Source organism: Prionailurus viverrinus, chromosome A2, assembly GCF_022837055.1.
Source record: "Prionailurus viverrinus isolate Anna chromosome A2, UM_Priviv_1.0, whole genome shotgun sequence".
NCBI classification, from domain to species: domain Eukaryota; kingdom Metazoa; phylum Chordata; class Mammalia; order Carnivora; family Felidae; genus Prionailurus; species Prionailurus viverrinus.
Genome location: NC_062562.1, coordinates 81,120,217 through 81,142,040, shown reverse-complemented (window position 1 = coordinate 81,142,040; position 21,824 = coordinate 81,120,217). Strand labels below are relative to the sequence as shown.

The 21,824-nt window shown below is 39.9% G+C and overlaps 1 protein-coding gene across 1 annotated transcript in view; it reads right to left on the bottom strand.

The window, feature by feature from the left end:
• Positions 1 to 21,824, bottom strand: part of RELN (reelin) — a 535,267-nt gene that overhangs the window by 300,020 nt on the left and 213,423 nt on the right. Inside the window, exon 4 of the mRNA XM_047850601.1 lies at positions 8,416 to 8,486. Coding sequence (XP_047706557.1) covers positions 8,416 to 8,486 — 71 coding nt within the window. The remainder of the gene's footprint in view (positions 1 to 8,415; positions 8,487 to 21,824) is intronic.

Sequence of the window (21,824 nt, the reverse complement as noted above, 5' to 3'; positions counted from 1 at the left end):
ATAAATGGCATGCACCCTTTGGGGGCACTACAGGGCATGACTGCTGTCGGCCGTTAAGCCTGCCATCTGGCCTTGCTAAATAATCAATGTGTGTGTTTGAAGGGGGTATGCCAAGAACCTCACAGGCCAATGAATATACACACACCATTATTCTCCCTGCCCGGCCTCCACCAGGATTCGTGCACACTGCTGGACCGGCGACAGCCCAGGCTGCTATGCTCACATCAGCTTCACACTTGCCACCTCGGTCTTATGAGGGCTTCAAAAAGTGTGTATTCTCTCCTAGGTGTTCAGGGAATGGAGGCAATGGTGAGGATTTTTCCTTATTGAAGTTGGGGTTCTTGAGGGTTTTAATGTTTACTCTTAGTATATGTGCGGCCAAAGTGAGCACTTTAATGTTTACTTTTTTTAATGTTTACGTATTTATTTTTTGAGAGACAGAACACTTGTGTGGGAGGGGGGGTGCAGAGAGAGAGGGAGAGAGAGAGAGAATCCCAAGCAGGCTGTCAGTGTGGATCCCAACATGGGACTTGTTCTCATGAACCATGAGATCATGACCTGAGTTGAAATCAAGAGCCAGACACTTAACAAAATGAGCCACCAAGGTGCCCCTAATGTTTATTATTATTTTTTTTAACTTTTAAAATTAAAAAAAAATTAACATTTAATTTGAGAGAGAGAGAGAGAGCACATGTGAGTGAGTAGGGGAGAGGCAGAGAGAAAGGGAGATACGGAATCTGAAGCAGGTTCCAGGCGCTGAGCTGTCAGCACAGAGCCGGACGCGGGGCTCAAACTCGTGAACTGCTGAGATCATGACCTGAGCTAAAGTCGGACACTTAACTGACTGAACCACCCAGGTGCCCCTAGTCAGGCTATGTATTAACCACACTCATATTAACATTTTCAAGAGGACTCCTTGTATGTGATTCTGAGGGATATGACTTAGGTCTGCAGACTTTTCTATATTGCTCAATAGTAATTCCCATAAAAGACTGACTTCCCCTAGTTCCTTTTAGGTTTTCAGTCTATTCTGAAATTACTCTGATCACCTCTGACAGTAGTTCACTACCATATTTATCTTTAAAATCACTTCGCGGCATTTTGAGCAATCCCCCAGATAGTCACATGGCTAACCTCCTTTCCTCCTTGCTCTTTGCTCTGATGTCACCTTGGTGAAAACCGCCTGACTTAGCTGCTCTCCTATTTAAAACTGCAATCTGCCTTTTCTTCTTCCACCCAACCATGTAGCCCTGCCCTACCCTATTTTTAGTTTTTGTTTTTTCCTGTAGCACTTACCATCTCCTAACATGTATCACATTTGACCATTTAGGATGTCTCAAATTTATTGTTTCTCTTCTCTCCACTGTAATATAGGCGCCAGTGGAGCAGGGATCTTTGCTCTCTTCACTGATGTATCCCAAGATCTAGCCTAGAACAGTGCAGGACCCATGGTAGGCATTCAACAATCCTTGTTGAGGGGCGCCTGGGTGGCGCAGTCGGTTAAGCGTCCGACTTCAGCCAGGTCACGATCTCGCGGTCCGTGAGTTCGAGCCCCGTGTCAGGCTCTGGGCTGATGGCTCGGAGCCTGGAGCCTGTTTCCGATTCTGTGTCTCCCTCTCTCTCTGCCCCTCCCCCGTTCATGCTCTGTCTCTCTCTGTCCCAAAAATAAATCAACGTTCAAAAAAAGAAAATTAAAAAAAACAACAACAAAACAAACAAACAAACAAACAAAAAACAATCCTTGTTGAGGACCAAATGTTAAATGAATTCACTTCTTTACTGTCTACTGCAGGTGAATGAACCTAAGCACCTTCCACTTTCACTTTCACCTTCACCTTCCACTTTCAAAACAACTGAGAGTATACAACCTATCACCTTCCACCCCAACCCCAAACTAGAAATAGAAAGCCCTGGTTCCTCAGCAGTACTGTGACATGTCAGCAGAAGACATGTTAATTATTTAACACCTTAGGATTCAAGATGAAAACCTAAAATCTCTGAACCTAGTGTATGTCCCACGAGCACTGAGGAGACCCATTAGTGTTTAGGTGAAACTGTGAATAATTTTCCGATTTCTTAAAATAGTGATTCATACATTTTTCAAACTGAGGTCAGTGTAAAGGATATTCCTCTGTGACACTGCTTTCTGTTACAGCCATGCTGCCTCATGGTGTTCCATAGCATAAAGTCAGGGTTAAAGAAGATTTTTCAGAAAGGCCAGTGACTTCAACTACAAAATGTTTAAGGTGATTCTTCAGCAAACATTTATAGAGTATCTGCTTTTATTTTATTTTTTAATAAAGTTTATTGATTTATTTTGAAAAAGAGAGCAGCAGAGAGAGGGAGAGAGAGAATCCCAAGCAGGGTCCCACTGTCAGTACAGAGTCCGACAAGGGGCTCCATCTCCTGAACCATGAGATAATGACCTGAGCCAAAATCAGGAGCCAGATGCTTAACTGACTGAGTCACCCAGGCATCCATGGAGCATCTGCTTTTATGGCAAGCATTGCTAGCTGTTCAGAAAAACAAAAAATTAAGTCATGGTTCCTGCCCTCAGGAAGCTTCCAGTTGGAGGACATGAGTAGTTAAATAAAAATTATGATACAACAGAGAGCAGTCATGTTAAGAGACTCAAGTCCTCACAAAGGAAGAGGCAGGGGAGTTGTAATTTAGAATTTGCCTGCAGTTCTGAGAAGTGATTTCTTTCACCTGCCTCATCAGAATTGTCCCTCCGTCTTGTTAAGTATAACCCTATACTTGTTATTTGGGTGGAGGGGGAAACTTGTGTTATTTCTTTATAACCCAAATGATATAAGTTTGCTATAAAAACTTAGAAAATACAGGTAAGTATAAAGAAAAAAATTAAACATCCACATTCTCACCACACTGATCTACTTTCTAAGGCTTTTTATTTCACTCTGGCTGACTTGACTAAACCTTTGCTCCAGCAAGATCCCTCCTCTTTGCCATTAACTGAGCCTGCACTTTGCGTCTGGGCTCTGAGAGTAAGGTTACACAGAGCTTGGATCCAGACTACCTCTCTATGATTCCAAGGTCCTCAAAAAGTCTAAATCCAACCGTAAGTGACTGCCCACTGGCACTATCTCCTCAGCCTCAAGAAAGGAAAAGCAGCCCCTGGTGTCCAGGAGCTGACCTGACACGGCTGGGCCTTGCTGTTCTTCCAAAGAACAGAAATGACTTCACAGAACATCAGCTGCGGACAAAGCCACTCTGGGGTCATGATGGGACAAGACAGACACAGGACCACTTCGTCATGATGCCTGAAAGTGGACACAACCAGAAAGAACATTGTCTACCTCATGGTACACCACACATCCCCTTCTCCTGGAATAGTGGTGACGGTGCTGTCTCTTTACCAGTTTTAGCTTAACCTCACTCTTGTCTACCCTCCCTGTAGATTAGGGTTTACTGAGATCCCTAACCAGAATGACTGTTTATGGCATCCAATACAGAGCAAAGCCCCACTTATACAAGACCTTGCCAGAATCATGAAATACAGCTCCAAATCTCATAGTAATTCCTTTTGTAACATCCTCTTATTGAGATGGCCCTGGTTCTACGGCATGATTTCTCCGTACTGGAATGAGCAGTAAACCCAACCTGTCAGCTACAGGGGCGCTCTTGGTGGTCTTTGCTGCAAGGCACTGGATGCCTATAAATGTGTTCTGGTGATACCAGGGGGGTGGGGGAGGGAAAGAGAGAGAGAGAGTCCCCATCCTTTCCTTCAGTCTGCTTTCCCCTCTGGCTGCCCTCTTTCCTTCCCTTTAATCCTAGATTTTTCTGCCCAAAGCCTCAACTTGAAACACTGCCTCACACTTACTTCTCAACTCACAACAATCTTTCTTCCCTTGAATGTCTGTCTCCAAAGCCTGGGCAAGAGCTTTCCACACTACAGGGCAGCTTCGGGTAGTCTAGTCTCTCCTGAAACCATCCTCATTTATAGCCAAATTGCTAATAATGTTCTAACTGCAAAATCTTCAAGGCTTTTCTCATACTTCATCCTCTCCATTCTCTCAGAGGCCTTTTTTGTCCCTGTTGAACACCTCTACCATGTTGAAATGTCTCCCTTGAGTTTCCCAGTCTCCCAAGCTTGCCTCTTCTCTGGAATTTCTTCTTCTTCCTGCTCCTGTGCCATCACTAGTCTTCCACACTGAGGCCCTTCCTCCCTTCTCCCAAGGATCCCCTGGATGAGCACATTCCCTCCTCAGCACCAATATGTTAATGTTTCTCAAATCTGCCTCTCTTCCTAGCAGGCTGCTGGGGAGCCCTGCAGGGTGGAAAAGCAATTCCCTCAGAGACAATGTGCTGAAGACCAGATTATTACGTTCTCTCCCAAACACCTGAAGTTTCCTCATTTCTTCTCTCAGTCCCTGCTATCACCGGCCACCCAGTCACCCAGACCAGAAACCACAGAATCACCCTGGATCCTCTTCCCTCCCTCACTTGCTACTTTGATCACATCTTCTCTGAAGTCTCTCTACCATAACTCTTTCTTTCTCCAAGACCGAATTTTCATGTAGCTCTTGCCAGGGTGACACAGCATCCTACTACTGCTCTGCCGTCTCCCATTCCTAACCTCTGCAACCCATTCCACCCCCATCCCCTGTTTTCTTTCAAAAACACAGATTGTTCATGTCACCCTCCTGCTTCCCACTGTCTACAGAACAATGTTTAAACTCCAGAGCAAACAGAGGGCTTCACTTACCCTCCCAGCCTCATGGCTTAGCTGTAATGACCTACCAGGTAGCTTCCTCTTGCTCACGTCTATCTGACTAGTTGGATTCAACTGTTCATTCATTCATTCAATAAACGTTTACTGGGTGCATACTATGCACCAGACATTGTGTGAGGCTTTAGCAATTTCAGTAATAGAAAGCACAGGCCCTGTCCTCAAGGAGCTTGTATCTAATGGAAGACAAAGCACCTGTGATAATGTTCTTATGTAATATGCAAAAAAAAAAAAAAACAAAACAAAAAACAAACGGCAGCCCAGTTAAATGAGTGCATGCTGAAATAAGTGCTTTATTGGAAAGGCAGTGTAATGTGATGATTATCATCATGTGCTCCTGGCCAAACTGCCTGAGTTCCAGTCCCAGCTCAGCCAATTCCTAGCTCTGTGACCTTAAACAAGTTGTTCTGACTGTGTCTTTGCTCTAACACCTGTAAAGTGGAGGTAATAATAGTTCCTTCTTCAGACAGTTGCTGTAAGGATTAAATGAAGTCCTGGTTGTACAATGGGTAGAGTGGAGTCTGGCACATAACAGTGCCGACTGTGTCTCCATTTGTATTATTATTGTGCCTTGAGAAGTATGTCCAGGGATTATGTCACCATGTACAAGAGTCACCAAGACCAGCTTGAGGAGGAGCTTGAGGGAGATCAGAGATGTTTTTTCAGCAGGAGGCAATACCTAAGCAGGGTCTGACAGCCTGAGTTAGCCAGACAAGACACAAATGGGTAGTCCAGCCCAATAAAATGGCGGGGGGGGGGGCAGGCATAGAATGTAAATAATACAAGGGTGATGGAGTGAGGTACATTCTGGAATTTTAAGGTAGAAATGACAGGATGACAAGAAATGAGGTGGGGGAGGCAAACTGAAGCCACATTGTGTGGGATTTTCCTTGTATGCTGTGATAAGCAGTAGAGATTTTTACCCTGAAGATAAACTATTGCCTCCAATGGAGATATTGAAGGGTTTTAAGCAGGGACATGACACAATCATGTTTCCATTTCAGAAAGCTCATTATAGCAGCCCTTCTTAGGGTGCTGGGCAAGTGGGAGCAGGGAATCCCAAGAGGAGGCTATTAAGCAAATCCCAAAGGAGATGATGGGGCTTGATCCAAGTTTTGTCGGGGGAGGGGGGGGAGGGGAATGAGAAGAAGATAGATGGAATTCCTCCCCTTTTTATTTAAACTGCTGTTGACCCTTCAGAACTTGCTCCTTGGGGAGCCTTTCCTAAGGTCCCCAGGCAAACTTAGCTGATCTGCCATTTATAGCCCAGCCCTGGAGAACAGGAAATGGGTCTTTCTTCACTTTTATAGCCATATTTAGCACTGTGAGTTAAGAAAAGGTCTTTTTAGGTGTTAGATACAAGTTTCAACGAATGTCTTTTAAGGAAAAGGCTCGAGATGATAGACTACCAAAGGCATCACTAGCACGTTTTCTGCTCCTTTTACTTTTTCAACATGCTTAGCCGCCAATATAAGTCTTATAATAATAGCTGTCCTGAAGCTCCACAAAGCAATATTTGTTTTGTTTAAATTGTTTAATTTAATTAAAACCAACAAACCTACTAAGTATGTTGTAATTGAAAAGTATTATGCTTTGGTGATGATGATTGTCATTTATTTCTCTTTTATAAGCACATTAAATATTCTTCTTCCAATGTATAGGAAATTATAACCTGTTAAATTTATGTTCTTTTATTTAAGGAGATAATTAATGTTTTAATTAAAAGTAGGTCCAAAATAGATATAGGGTTTACAGCACCAATTATTTTCCTTTATTCCTGACAGCAGAAAGCCATCACTCTTGTTAGTATTCTTTCCACCCTATCTTGGATGGATTGATATGATTTCAATTGATTAGGTGTTGTTGAAAAGCTTAATGTTTTCCTTTGGTCCTGGGCTGAATAGCATTTTTAATAACATCCACATCTACCGTTGTGTAAACCATATTCGTGTACAATCTGACTGAATAAGGCTTTTTTTTTTAACCCACTGGTTGAGAATTTTTCCCACTGGTTTTTCTCGGATTTTTCTTTTCATTTTAAATGAACCCAATTCCAGCAATTCATTTACAATAGAAAAGACTAAAAAAATCCAATGCTTAAAAGAGATCAACTTTTAGACAATGGTAAATGTTAATAAAATTAGACATATCTTTTTCTGACACTACGCATTTTTCAGAACATTAATGTTCACTGTTATATGGTGTTCTATGTTTTCAGTATTGTGAACATTTTCAGTCTGAAAAAAGATTTACATTGTAACAGAGTTCTTGAGCCTATTACAAAGGCTATCACATTTTTGCATTCACAAAAGTCACAATAAAAATCAGTTCAACCTAAGAACACTGATAATATTTTTGAAACTATAACTAGAATGGGGTTTTCTGATTCAAGAGTTACATACGTACACAATCAGAAATTTGCCAGTAATAATCATCAGGTGTCATATTATTTAGATAAAGCCATATTGATGATGTATATATTATTACAACTAATAAATGGTGTTTTCTTAGGCCTTTCAGAAACCAATATAATTTTTCCCATTTCTTTCCTGAGCCCATTAGATTCTCTTTAGCAGAGATAATTTGTAGAAATTTCTTTAAATTCAAAAATGTAATTCTTAATGTGACAAATTTCCCAAAAATACGACTGCATAAAAAAATTGATATTATGCCTATGATGGTGAAAATGGCATGACATTTACAAAGACTGGCTTCAAATATATTCATTATCAAATGCTTAAATCAAGAAATATATGTATCACTGAGAAAAACTTGCATTTAATCTATCAACATTTTTTGAATGGCTGTCATATGCCAGGTTCCGGGGAACTAAAGAGCTCTAAAGGCATAGTTCCTATGTTTGAGAAGCCTTCTCTCAAAGGGTATATCTATTTCTTTGCAGAGGAAAATTCTATGTGAAGTGGTAAATGCTACAGTGAGGACACAAATGAAGTCAGGTGGGAGTTCAAGAAGTAGAGTGAACAAACACTGTGTGGTGGCACGGATCCTGTCTTCACCTTTTCATTGTGTGTGTGTGTGTGTGTGTGTGTGTGTGTGTGTGTGCATGTGTGTGGGTACATGTGCATATGTGCATCTATGAGTCTAGTATGGGTGAGACTCAGGATGTGTATGAGACACTCAAAAAGTACAAGCTATTTAATGTCCACTTAACGTATCTAAAACGATATGGCATCTATCCACAAGTCTGAAATTAATGGTGCACACAGTGGAAACAAGAATATAGACATGGAACACAGATCATGTTTAAAAGCAATTAAGTAGAAACATTTTCAACAAAGTTGACAAGAAATTTAAGTGGTAAATTAAACAGATAGGGTTTTTTTTGGTAAAATTCTAAAATTACTAAGATTTATATTTCCAGAACAACTAAATGTAATTAGTTAGAAAAAAAGAGGAAAAGAAGATAAATTTTCTCTTAGTTTCTCTTGCTCACGTTTAGTACTTCCAGAAGTCTATAGATCTTTGTTGATAATTACTAAATACGAATCCATAAATCCCTCTTAGGAATACGAAGGGATCAATAATTCCATTTTTAAAGCATGGTGATCAAGTAATAGTGATGAAATACTTAGTACATAGGACACAGGGCCTACCGTGAGTAATTTTGACAAAACTAACATAGAGAAGTCCGAGATGATTCTTACCTCCTTGTTCACACAACTGCTGGGCTAAAGCATCTTTGAAAATAATCTGGCCCCTGTGCGTTGCCGTAGCCCTGAAAATGAATAGGAAAGGTTAATCTAAATCTTGTAAATTTGGTGATAATTTAATGTATTTTTAAAATTTTTCAAAAAACCTCATTTTTAAATGTTACTGTATAGATGCAATCTTTTTAAAACTGAGTGCATTTGAACAGTGATACAAATGAACAAGAGTCAAGGCTTAACCCAAGGCACCTGGGTTGAGAATTATCTTCCAGTTTAGGGGCACCTGGGAGGCTCAGTCAGTAAAGCTTCCAATTTATGCTCAGGTCATGATCTCATGGTTTGTGAGTTCGAGCCCTAAATCAGGCTCTGTACTGACAGCTCAGAGCCTGGAGTCTGCTTCGGATTCTGTGTCTCCCTCTCTCTCTCTCTGCCCCATCCCCCCCCCCTTCATGCTCTGTCTCTCAAAAATTTTTTAAAAATTAAAAAAAAAAGAATTATCTTCCTGTTTTACTTTGTAAAGATATTGTAACATTCGTGTGCTTATTCTGAAAACTGCAGATATGAGCAAATCCTGGATAGAAAAAAAGGTATGGAAAGGATGCTGATTAAAATTTCTTCCTCAGGAGACTGGTATAAAATGTTTTGTGAAGCAATAAGATATTAACATAGGAGAAAGATGCTCCTAATGTACTTTCTTTTCTGAAATCAACAGTCACCATAACACATAGAGAGTTTAGACAAAATTATATTTTTTATTTTTAATTTTATTATTTTTTAATGTTTATTTACTTTTGAGAAAGAGAGAGAGAGACAGAGCATGAGCAGTGGAGGGGCAGAGAGAGAGGTAGACACAATCCACAGCAGGCTCCAGGCTCTGAGCTGTCAGCACAGAGCCTGACATGGGTCTCGAACTCACAAGCAGTGAGATCATAACCTGAGCCAAAGTCAGTTGCTCAACTGACTGAGCCACCCAGGTGCCCCAAGATTTTACATTTTTTAGAAGTATTTTTTAAAGGGCTATTCAGAGGTTCTGTAATAAAATACATCTTATAATAATAAGATACATCATAATAAAATACATCTTTTCTCCCTACTGGGTCTAAGTCATCATTTGAAGTAGATGTGCATCTTTTCCCACCTCTAATCAGAGCCGTGCACATATATTGGTGAAAAAAATAACATCCCTGTAGCAGATGTGTTATTCAGTGGCTATAATAGGAACTGTCTTATTAAAGGAAGAATTATTTATGCTTTATATTTGAAGTATTTTTCCTTAAAAAGTACTTCTCTGGCACAAAATGTATTGTTTGAACAAACTTAAAACAGAAAATCATGTCTCTTCAAGGAAATTGATTTTAGAAAATAAGCCATACAAAAATCTTTTTTGTAACTGAAAAAATATTAACATTAAATCTCAACTTTCATTCTACCAAAACCACCTTAGGACAAAAAATAATTTGATTCAGCCATCATTTACTGAAGATGGATTATGTACAAGGCACTGCAAAGTCTGCAGAGGGCAAAATTTGGCCTCTGTATTTCCCCTCCATTTGTGTACCTCTCAGTCAACATCTTGTCCTTTGTGGGGCCCACGGGACCTCATGGCTCCCAACATTCCCCACTCTGGTCTCTACGTGGATGTACCTTCCTTCTCCATGCTGCAGACCTTTCTGATTTTTATTCCCTGTTGAACTGTTACTATCCCCTAGTGTCAGCTCCCGGGACCCAACTCTCCACAAGTAATCTGACAAACCAAGCCACGCTGAAGTGTTAATGGGTGATGCTGCTCCAAGCTAACATATTTCAGCAGTGAAACAGAAAAATATTACACATACACAATGGCATAATAGTGAGAGCTTTGAATGGTGGGAAGGAGACAAAATTGGAAAGAAAAATTACTGGGTTGCCTTCATTTCACACTGTATGTGACGTTTATAATCAGCCCTTGTTGTCACATATTAATCATTATCAAAATTGGGGCATCTGGGTGGCTCAGTCGGTTAAGCGTCGACTTTGGCTCAGGTCACAATCTCACAGTTTGTGAGTTCGAGCCCCGCGTCCGGCTCTGTGCTGACAGCTCAGAGCCTGGGCACTACTTCGGATTCTGTGTCTCCCTCGCTCTCCACCTTTCCCTTCCCACCTCAACGCCCCCCCCCTTCTCTCTCTCAAAAATAAACATTAAAAAATTAATCATTATCAAAATTACTAATAAACAGAGGTTACCACACTATATTCACATGTGTTTATAGGTTTTCCTTTGCCATTAGCAAACTGAAAATGAAGAGGGCTAAATATAGTACTAATCCAAGCCACAAACATGGCCTATGGACTCACTAATCAATTGCAGGTTTTATGCCCAGAGGGGACATGGAAACTTGATTTATCTAAATACATTTCATTGTCAAATCTCAATCAAGTCAAGAGCTTCTGAGTTCACACTCACTTCTAATAGCAACACAGCAATCACAAATGGAAAACTTTAATTGAAATTTGCTTTGGAAAGAACATATTATCTGACATCATTAACCACCAAGAAAAGTCTTACAACATACAGTGTTCAAGTGTTCACTTTAGTTGTCTTCTGATAGTGAGTATACAACATCCCTATTGTAGTATTTCTCATTGATCTACAAACTTAGTTATCATTGTGCCAGTCTATATTCCCATAAACACAATGAGGCCAAAGTACCCAGAAAAAAATCAGGTCACAGAGGTTTTGCCTTCTCCCTAGATATCAGAGATACTGAAATACCCTGGTCACTGCACAGCACCTTATGAATAGTCCATACCACATTCCCAATACTCAGTTTCCTCAGATTTAGTATTTGTTGTTTTCATGCATGCTTTTACTTCTGCTACTTTGGTCTGATGAGTACATTTCTGAGGGACTAGGGAATAATTGAAACTGAAGGCACTTTTATCATTTGGTCAAAATTTCTTTAGCAGTGGTACTTACTCTTTAAACAAATATATGAAATCTCAACATGTTCCTATATTCCTAGCTTTTGAAGTCACTGGGTTCTCTCGCCTCATCCAGCATGATCCTCATCACCCATTCCCCAAAACCTCCTGGTACACTTCTCAGGAACTCTTAGGGTTTTATAGTGGCAGAATTTGAAAACCGCTGAACTAATCTAGCTCCTTACGGTGCATGGGTCAGGGCACTAAGGCCCAGTAAGAACATGTTGAGGGTCACACAGCCTATTAATGGCAGATAGGACCTGATCCAAGGTTCCATTCTTTCCAAGTCTTCAAAATGTGCTCCAGAGTGGTGCCTAGGGGTCTCCACGGGAGTCTGAGGGAGAGGCAGCAGGGGGTGCTCCAGGTACCACCACTTCAACCAGAGCATCTGGGCTTTATAAGTTCTAATAATTTAATGTTGTTTGAAGGAAGGGCTCAGCAATTAGAAACTGGCTTGAGAAGCACCCCACGTGCCCAATGTCGTTATCTGAAATTCTCTGCTTGTGAAAAGTCAAACTAGTAATAATAACATGACTGCTAAGTGTATGTATGTGTGTGTATATATATATATATATATATATATATATATATATATATACAGAGGCTCTAATAAATTAACTCCATTAATCCTGACTACAACTCTATAAGGTAGATATGATTATTCCCATTTTCCTGGGACACAGAATTATTGTGTGATTTGCCGAATGTCACACAACTAGTGGTAACGCCAGGATTTAAATTCAACCAGTCTAAGTGTAGGGGCCTTGCTTTTTTTTTTTCTTTTTTTCTTTTGTTTTGTTTATTTTTGAGAGAGAGAATGAGAGAGAGAGTGAGCAGGGGAGGGGCAGAGAGAGAGGGGGACACAGGATCTGAAGCAGGCTCTGCACTCACAGCAGTGAACCTGATATGGAGCTTGAACTCACAAACCGTGAGATCATGACCTGAGCCAAAGTCTCACGCCCAACCAAAGGAGCCACCTAGGTGCCCTAGAGTCCTTGCTTTTAACCATTACATTACATTGTCATTGATCTGGTTCAAAGATCTGAAGGTAGTTTTCACTCTTTTTTCAGAGGGAAAGCCTACTTTCTGGGCCTGATCTTTAAATTCATGTGCCCTATGGTTTGTGTCTCTTCTAACCCTTCAGTCCATAGCTAAACCCTTTTATTTAACCTCCTTTTGGACAAACTTCTTTTCTGTTTCTAGTTGGAAACTTAGCCACTTGGCCAGCAACTCCATGGGGGTTGTCTTTAAAAATAGCAAATCCTGCCATTTGCAAAAACGTGGATGGAACTGGAGGGTATTATGCCGAGCAAAGTAAGTCAGAGACAGATATCACATGATTTCACTCATATGTGGAATTTGAGAAACTTGACAGATGATCATAGGGAAAGGGAAGGAAAAACAAGATAAAAACACAGAGAGGGAGGCAGACCATAAAAGACTCTCAAATACCGAGAACAAACTGAGAGTTAATAGGGATGGGGAAAATGGGTGATGGGCATTAAGGAGGGCACTTGGGATGAGCACTGGGTGTTGTACATAAGTGATGAATCACTCCTGAAGCCAAGACTACACTGTATGTTAACTAACTTGAGAATAAGAAAGAAAGAAAGAAAGAAAGAAAGAAAGAAAGAGAGAGAGAAAGAGAGAAAGAGAGAAATAATGAGAGAAAGAGAGAGAGGAAAGAAAGAGAGAGAGAGAGAGAGAGAGAGAGAAAGAAAGAAAGAAAGAAAGAAAGAAAGAAAGAAAGAAAGAAAGAAAGAAATCTCAGGGAGCCTAGGTGGCTTAGTCAGTTGAGTGTCCAACTCTTAATTTTGGCTCAGGTCATGATCTCACGGTTCATGAGTTCAAGCCCTATGTTGGGTTCTGTGCTGACAGTGCAAAGCCTACTTGCAATTCTCTCTCTCCCACTCTCTCTGCCCTTCTGCTTGTGCATGCACTGCTCTCTCTCTCTCTCTCTCTCTCAAAATCAATAAATATACATTTTAAAAACATTTAAATAGCATTTCTCTCTCTCTTATTTTAATCCCAGTATAGTTAACATACAGTGTTATATTGGTTTCAGGTGTAAAAAATAGCATTTCTCTTGATCACCTCTCCTACAGTACTTTGTGAGTCCCTTGGCTTCTAATCAGCTCACCATCACCACAGTCCCCTTTCAACTCTGAGTCGTATTTCCTCCAACAGGAATTTCCTCCCACCACCCCTCATGTCTGTCTTGATCTCTACCAAAGACAAGGGCACAGGATGCCAACCTCATCTATGCCACTGCCCAAACCCTGGAGGGATACACAGGACACAAACACATGGTGAAGGTAATTATCATGTGTGTCACTTTTTTATATATATATATATATATATATATATAAGTTATATATATTTATATATATATATAAGTTATATATATTTATATATATTATATAATATAATAATTAATTATATTTAATTATAAATATATATTTATTTATATATTTATTAAATATATATTTATATGATTTATATATAATATATATAATTTATATATTATATATAATTTATATATTATATATATAATATATAATTTATATATATTATATATATATATATATGTATAGGCTCTTAAACCCCTTAGATAACATTTTAATATAAAGGTGCCCAACCCTATGGTAGGTATATGGCTAATCACTGTAAGGGCCTACATATTCACATTGTATCTTGGGGAGAAGAAAGACCAGAACCCAGGTGACCAGCAAGAAAATAGTTCCATTGCTTTATACCATGAGATGTTTGCTCTACACTCCCAGGATGTGGCCAAAGTCAATAATGGCAAGCTCACTTTGAATATATTTAGAAGTATGAAATAATTTATGGTGGTTTACCTATAGAATTGTAGCACTTATTCAAATCTATGGATATATATATATTTACATAAAGATAAATAGACATAAGTATAAATACATCTAAATATATATTAACATAAACGTATACATTTAAAATTAAAATATATTTACATATATTACATATATTCAAAAATTGCTAAAAGAAGAGTTGAAAGACTCAAAAATTGCCCTCCAATTTTTAATCCACATTATATTTTTCTTATAAAAATAAACAGCTATGATAGATGGTGACAGGCCTTATTCATTCTCAGAATTATTTTAGCATAATTTACAGTGTTCTTTTAGGGGCACATCTATCAAATTTGTGGTGCTAATAACTATGTTGGCACTACTTTCACTTAATTCTCCCTAAGTAGCAGTAATTTTTCAGAAGAGGTCAAAAAATCCTCATTGTTCACCGTTCTGAGGAGCAGACCAAATTTATTAAATAAGTTTCTAGTAAGTACTTACCATCTTCTTAGGAGATGCAGATATTTCTAGAGCAAGTTTGCCAACAAGAATCCCTATTAAGTAAGTAATTTTAAAATTCCTTTGGGCTGTTACAGTCTATAATTTGAAAGCTCTATAGATTCTACCAAATGAAGAAAGTTCATTATGATCACCATATTCAGAGCCTGAAATAGCCATTGTTATGAATTTAAAAAAACATTCCAGAATCTGATTTTTTTTTTTTAATTTTTTTTTCAACGTTTATTTATTTTTGGGACAGAGAGAGACAGAGCATGAACGGGGGAGGGGCAGAGAGAGAGGGAGACACAGAATCGGAAACAGGCTCCAGGCTCTGAGCCATCAGCCCAGAGCCTGACGCGGGGCTCGAACTTGCAGACCGCGAGATCGTGACCTGGCTGAAGTCGGACGCTTAACCGACTGCGCCACCCAGGCGCCCCCAGAATCTGATTTTAACTGAACTCCTAGAGCAGCTGCCTGCCCCAGCCATTTAAGAATTAGTGTATATCCAGCTGAGGCACGATGTTGAAGCTCAGTGTCTGGAATCGGAAAGACCTGAATTATTTTAGTATTTTATTTTAAAAAGAGAAGAGACGTGTGTGGGGAGAGGGGTGGAGGAAGAGAGAGAGCATCCCAAGCAGGTTCCATGCTCACTGCGGAGCCAGACGCAGGGCTTGATCCCATGACCTTGGGCCCACAACTGGAGCCAAAATCAAGAGTTGGACAATCAACTGACTGAGCCACTCAGGCGCCCCAAGAAGACCATCATCTAAAAAGTAGTGAGCTGTGGGGCGCCTGGGTGGCTCAGTCGGTTAAGCGTCCAACTTCAGCTCAGGTCATGATCTCACAGTTCATGGGTTCGAGCCCCGTGTCGGGCTCTGTGCTGACAGCTCAGAGCCTGGAGCCTGTTTCAGATTCTGTGTCTCCCTCTCTCTCTGCCCCTCCCCTGTTCATGCTCTCTGTCTCAAAAATAAATAAACGTTAAAAAAGAAAGTAGTGAGCTGCTACTTATGAGCTATCTGAATTTGTACAATTTCTTTGATCACTCTAGGCTTCAGATTTCCAACATGAAGACAGGGTTAATAACAACAATTATTAATTGAAGATCTTAATAATATTCACTCTTCAGGTATAGTCTCTCTACCTAAATAAATTTCAGGCTTCTGGAATAGTAGGAATAGTTAATTAAAAGGAAATTATGCCCCATTAGGCACAGGTCAAAATGACTTCAACATTTGAGGGAATCAAAATTATACTTTTCAGTTCACAATTCACTTCCAATGTGCAACATTGCGATCCAGTTTCCAAAAAAGGAACAGAATGGGGTTGTAATATAGTTGTTACAATGCCTACCCAGGCATATTGTTTCTTTATTTCATGAATCATTTTACTTACAAATTACTTAAAGATCATTTTTAAAGGTAGGGCAATGTGCTTGACTTCCAGTAGCAGGTTACTTTTCCCACAATTCTCTCCTGCTTTACTGAGGTCTGGTATGTTACTGTGTCCTATCCATTCACAGTTGGAAGGTCATTCATTCATCAGTGATCTGACATTAACCGCCCACCAGGAAATGTTACTAAATATGTGGGACATGGGAAAGGAGAGAGGTGGTCTGAATTTGGTAAATTTGATATTCAAAGGAATCCGTTCACTTGCAAAGATTCTTGTCCCCTTTTCATGAGCCAATTACTGCTAATTAGGTTGTGGACACAGCTTGACCCTTATTAAAACAAACAAAAAACAACCAAATTCTTTAAAACATATAAAAGGAGTAATGAATAATTTCAGGGAGAAATTTTTTTATATTAAACTCTCAAGCTGTGCCAAGACCATTGCAAAATGGTAAAAGTTTGTGTACATTTTAACAATGCTTTTGCTTTTCAAAGTTTTACTGTTCTCATTTTAAAATTATATCTTTTATTCCTAAACCATACCATTCTTCCCTCTGTCAAATGTATAAATATTTCCTCAAACACGTTTCAGCATTAATGTTCACTACCCAACAATCACAAAGTCTATGTGTTCTTTTTTTTTTTTTTTTTTTTTTTTTTTTTTTAAATTTTTTTTTTTTCAACGTTTATTTATTTTTGGGACAGAGAGAGACAGAGCATGAACGGGGGAGGGGCAGAGAGAGAGGGAGACACAGAATTGGAAACAGGCTCCAGGCTCTGAGCCATCAGCCCAGAGCCCGACGCGGGGCTCGAACTCACGGACCGCGAGATCGTGACCTGGCTGAAGTCGGACGCTTAACCGACTGCGCCACCCAGGCGCCCCAAAGTCTATGTGTTCTTAAAGACCACCAAATACACGGCTGAATCCTATTTTCTGATCAAGGTAGAATTTTCATTAGTAAGACAAAGAACATATATAAATAATATTCAAATAGGGCCAATAAATCATCGGTTAATAGTAACTCAGCAAAGCTAACTACTAAAATTGACATATAGAGTTTTGTGGGGTTTAATTTTTTTGAGTGTTTATTTATTTTTGAGAGAGAGAGAGAGAGCGCGCGCGCGCGCGCGTGCGTGAGTGGGGGAGGGGCAGCAAGAGAGGGAGACACAGAAGCCAAAGCAGGCTCCAGGCTCCGAGCTGTCAGCACAGAGCCAGATGTGGGGCTCGAACTCACAAACTGTGAGATCATGACCTGAGCCGAAGTCGGACACTTAACTGACTGAGCCACCCAGGTGCCCCAACATATAGAGTTTTAATCAAAACAAAACTAAGTCTGTGACTTTGGGAGGTAACTTAACCTGTCCTGTTAATTTCCTGATTTGCTTTAAAAAAAAAAAAAGCTCCTTGAAGCTCTACAGCCCTATGACCCCATGATTCCGAGTTAAGTGAGCACACATGAGCATGTACACACACAGACAAAGACATGGTGGATGCAGTCTGCACCGTCTGCACCGACAGGAGTGCTTCCCAGAGCAGTGCAGTGCATAGTAGCAGAGGTGCACTACAGCAGGCTTGTGCCAGCTCACAAGAACTTCTTTTCTAAATAGTTACATTTTTGTTTCATTTTATTTTATAATTTAATACATGTGTGTATATATAAATGGATTCTGCATGTAGGCAATATACAACTCTAGGACAGCTATATTCCCTAATGCATGTAAAATACAAACTTTATCCCAATCATTTAAGTCAAAAAAAAAATGAATCCTAGATTTACTTCCTCTTTTACTGGCAAATTTTGTCAATTTTATTTATTAACTCTCAAATTTACCCTTCTTCTCCATCTTCACAGCCACTGTTTTAATTCAGGATTTGATAATTTGTCATCTGATAAATTGCAACCCTCTCTTGATTGGAAACCCCCTCCAGATTGACCCCCATGCCAATCCAATTTTCACACTGGGCCAATTTTCTTGCTAAAATTGCTTGATATCCTTCTGTGGCTCTCTATGACTTAAAGGATCTGTCAAATTCCTTAGAATGGTCTAAAAGATTCTTCAGGATCTGGTCCATGCCTCATCTCCCACTATACCCTGTAACTGAGCCATAGAATGCTTTTCACAAGTTCCAGAAGGCATGACTTCTCTCACGGGCCAGGAATTTTCATATTCTATCCCCTGTGCATGGAAGTCTCTTGCCAAAACTCTTATTCATCCTCTAAATGTATTCAAGAATCTCTTGCCCTTATAAAGGCTCCTTGGATATCCCAGATAGTGTTAGACACCTTCTCCAAGGAAAGCACAGCTTATTTCCATACCTCTCACCTAGGAACTTCCTAACATATGATGACTCATTTGGCAGCCCAGGCCTTTCTTCGGGCAGACATTCCTACTATAAATTCAAATAAATGGTAAGTAACAAACTCATATTCATGACTGCCTAATAACTTTAACCAACACAAAACCCAAGGTTGATGCCTTCCAAATTCACCAAGACTAAACCCCTGCAATCTGTAGTGAAAAGATTAACACCCTGGGCAGTTAATTAGGTTAAAGAAGAATTGATTGCCTGAGTGTATAAGATGCTGCGAATCCATATATCTCTGAACCTGGCAAGAATTTTGTCAAAGGCATTGTCTGTCTTTGTTACTTTAACAACAAGCTCAGTCGAGACATTAAATAAGGACCTTTTAGTGCAAACAAATGATGTTTTTTATCTCTTTAAGGAGAGAAGTAGTTAGCCTATAATTAGATCTCTGGGATGAAATTACAAGCACTGATATAGAAGCATGAAATATTTTTCCAAATAATCTAGCAGAAATCATTGAAAGGAAAGTTTATTGTTTATAACAGGAGGTTAATCTCCATTAAAAAACAAGCAAGGCATCACTGAAAAAGATGCCATGAATGATCTTTCTTATTCAATTCAAAGACTTTTGGAAGCATTTGGCATATTAAATCAGCAATAGGAATTTTCCAAAAGATAGTTCCAACTTTGAATGTGATTTGAAAGTCCCTGGGAGAAAAAGAAAAAAGGAAAGGAAAGCAAGTGAAAATAAAGAACAAAAAGAAAAATGAAAAAAAGTTGGAGCTTACAATAAGAAAAAAGCCATTTTTCTATACAATTATCATTAGATTCAGCCTATGCAGAAAAATTTCTCCCAAAAGGGTATTTTTTTAATGTTTATTTATTTTGAGAGAGACAGGGAGAGCAGGGAAGGGGCAGAGAGAGAGGGAGGCACAGAATCTGAAGCAGCCTACAGGCTCTGAGCTGTCAGCACAGAGCCGGATGCAGCGATTGAACCCACAAACAGTGAGACCATGACCTGAGCCGAAGTCAGAGGCTTAACTGACTGAGCCACCCAGGTGCCCCCCAAAATGGTGTTTATAATAGAGATTTTACACTCTTTGTGTTTACACACAGTAGTTTTAAAGGTATACATTTGAGGGGCGCCTGGGTGGCTCCGTCGGTTAAGTGTCTGACTTTTTAAATGTTTATTTATTTTTGAGACAGAGAGAAAGCATGAGTAGGTGAGAGGCAGAGAGAGAGGGAGACACAGAATCCTTAGCAGGTTCCAGGCTCTGAGCTGTCAGCACAGAGTCCAACATGAGGCTTGAACCCACCAACTGTGAGATCATGACCTGAGCCAAAGTTGGATACTTAACCGACTGAGCCACTCAGGCGCCCCAAGCACCTGACTCTTGATTTCAGATCAGGTCACGATCTCACGGTTCTTAAAGTTAGAGCCCCACGTTGGGCTCTGTGCTGACAGTGAGGAGTCCGCTTGGGATTCTCTCTGTCCCTCTCGCTCTGCCCCTCTCCTAGTAGTGTGCATTTTCGCCCTTTTTCAAAATAAATAAATAATCATTAATAAATAAATAAAGGTATGCATTTGTGTTCTATTTCTACAATCAATTTTTATATTTTTAGTGTGTGAAAGAGATTTCAGGAATGGAAACCCAACGAATAACTTATGAATTTGACTTGAAGTAGTTTGACTTGAGACAAGGCCTAAAACCATAACTCCACTTAGTCCTCTTTTCTGAACTAGGTAATTTTTTCACAACAATTTTATGTTTGTGATCTCTGGGAGTGTCTTACTATACACATCAAAAGAAATTCACCAGCTTCCCAGATGAGATGTGGGTTATGATGTGTGATCACTATTGCTTGCATATGTGGAAATTTGGCAATGCATAGATGGCCTACATTCATCTGGCCATACAGCTGAAGGCGAAGCCAGGGGCTAGAAAACATGATCCAGACACACAGCAATGGTGGCACCAAGGACTAGAGGCTGCTGCTGAAGGTCTGGCACATGCTGCAGGACAGTGAGACCAAGATCAACATCATCCACATGCAGCTCCACCAGGCACCGTAGACAGGTGCGCTAGAAAGCCAGGCAGCCACAGACAAGGCCTGAGGGCGTCTAGACCTGGGGGCCACAGAGCTGCACGTTGAGGATGTATGGCATCACTTGCAAGCAGAGTGTGTGGTGGCTGAGGGCACCAAGGATCACTGGAGACGTCCTGTGCACTCCACCCAATTCCACCAAATGTAGCGGGAACTCTGATGCTCACAGTGTTTTCAATAATTGCTATGTGATACCGCATTCCAATAATGAATAATCATTTTAGTGAAAAAGCACTGATAGTTAGAGGATATATAACACTAAAGAGAGGCAAACATTTATCCCTGGCAGAGTTTTATCTTTCTTTGCTTTGTAAATCAACAACAAAGTGGGTCTAGAGAGAGAAGCCACCTCCAAGCAGATAAAACCATGCTCTGTTTTGTCAGCATGCAAAAGGATTGCTCTTATTAGCTATTAAAAGCAGCGGAAATGCCAAACTTCTCAAGAGTGATCACAGAATATTAGAGTAATGGAAGGCTGAGTGGACTGATTCATGTATCAAGAAGGATTATACCCAGGTGTCAAACATCTGTCAAAAGCTCCCAACTCACATGCTACACTTCTAAAACTGAACGGAGAAGTGTTGTGTATCAAGATAAAGGACTTTTTATTGTCTAACTTCTAAATGGCTTCAAGTGAGCTTTATCAGCAATTTTCCTGGTTCAGAAAACCACAAGTAATAGATCCTTGATTATAAACAAAAAAACATGTACAATTTTGGTTATTAAAAAGATCATGTTCTCTCTGCCTCCAGTAGATACTTCAATGAGCCCTGAAGGATTGTGAATCTGATGAAATGCTGAGCTATTAGCCTGCTTTAGGTGCTCACATTTCTTAGTCTGGCCCTGTTGACACAGGATAGGTGCTCAGCAAATTTTTTTTTAAGTTAATTTGAACTGCTTCTTCTATACTAGGCTATATGTACCTCAGACATAGGGATTTTAATCTATCTCTTTTTTTTTTTCAACGTTTATTTATTTTTGGGACAGAGAGAGACAGAGCATGAACGGGGCAGGGGCAGAGAGAGAGGGAGACACAGAATCGGAAACAGGCTCCAGGCTCTGAGCCATCAGCCCAGAGCCTGACGCGGGGCTTGAACTCACGGACCGCGAGATTGTGACCTGGCTGAAGTTGGACGCTTAACCGACTGCGCCACCCAGGCGCCCCAATCTATCTCTTTTTATATATTGGTACTTAGTACTTGTCATAAATGGCCTTACAGTAAATGTGGAATACATGAATGATCTGTCTGTGTTATGCTTACTATATAAAGTTAAATGAATTTATAACTAACTGGTAAATTATTGCATAAG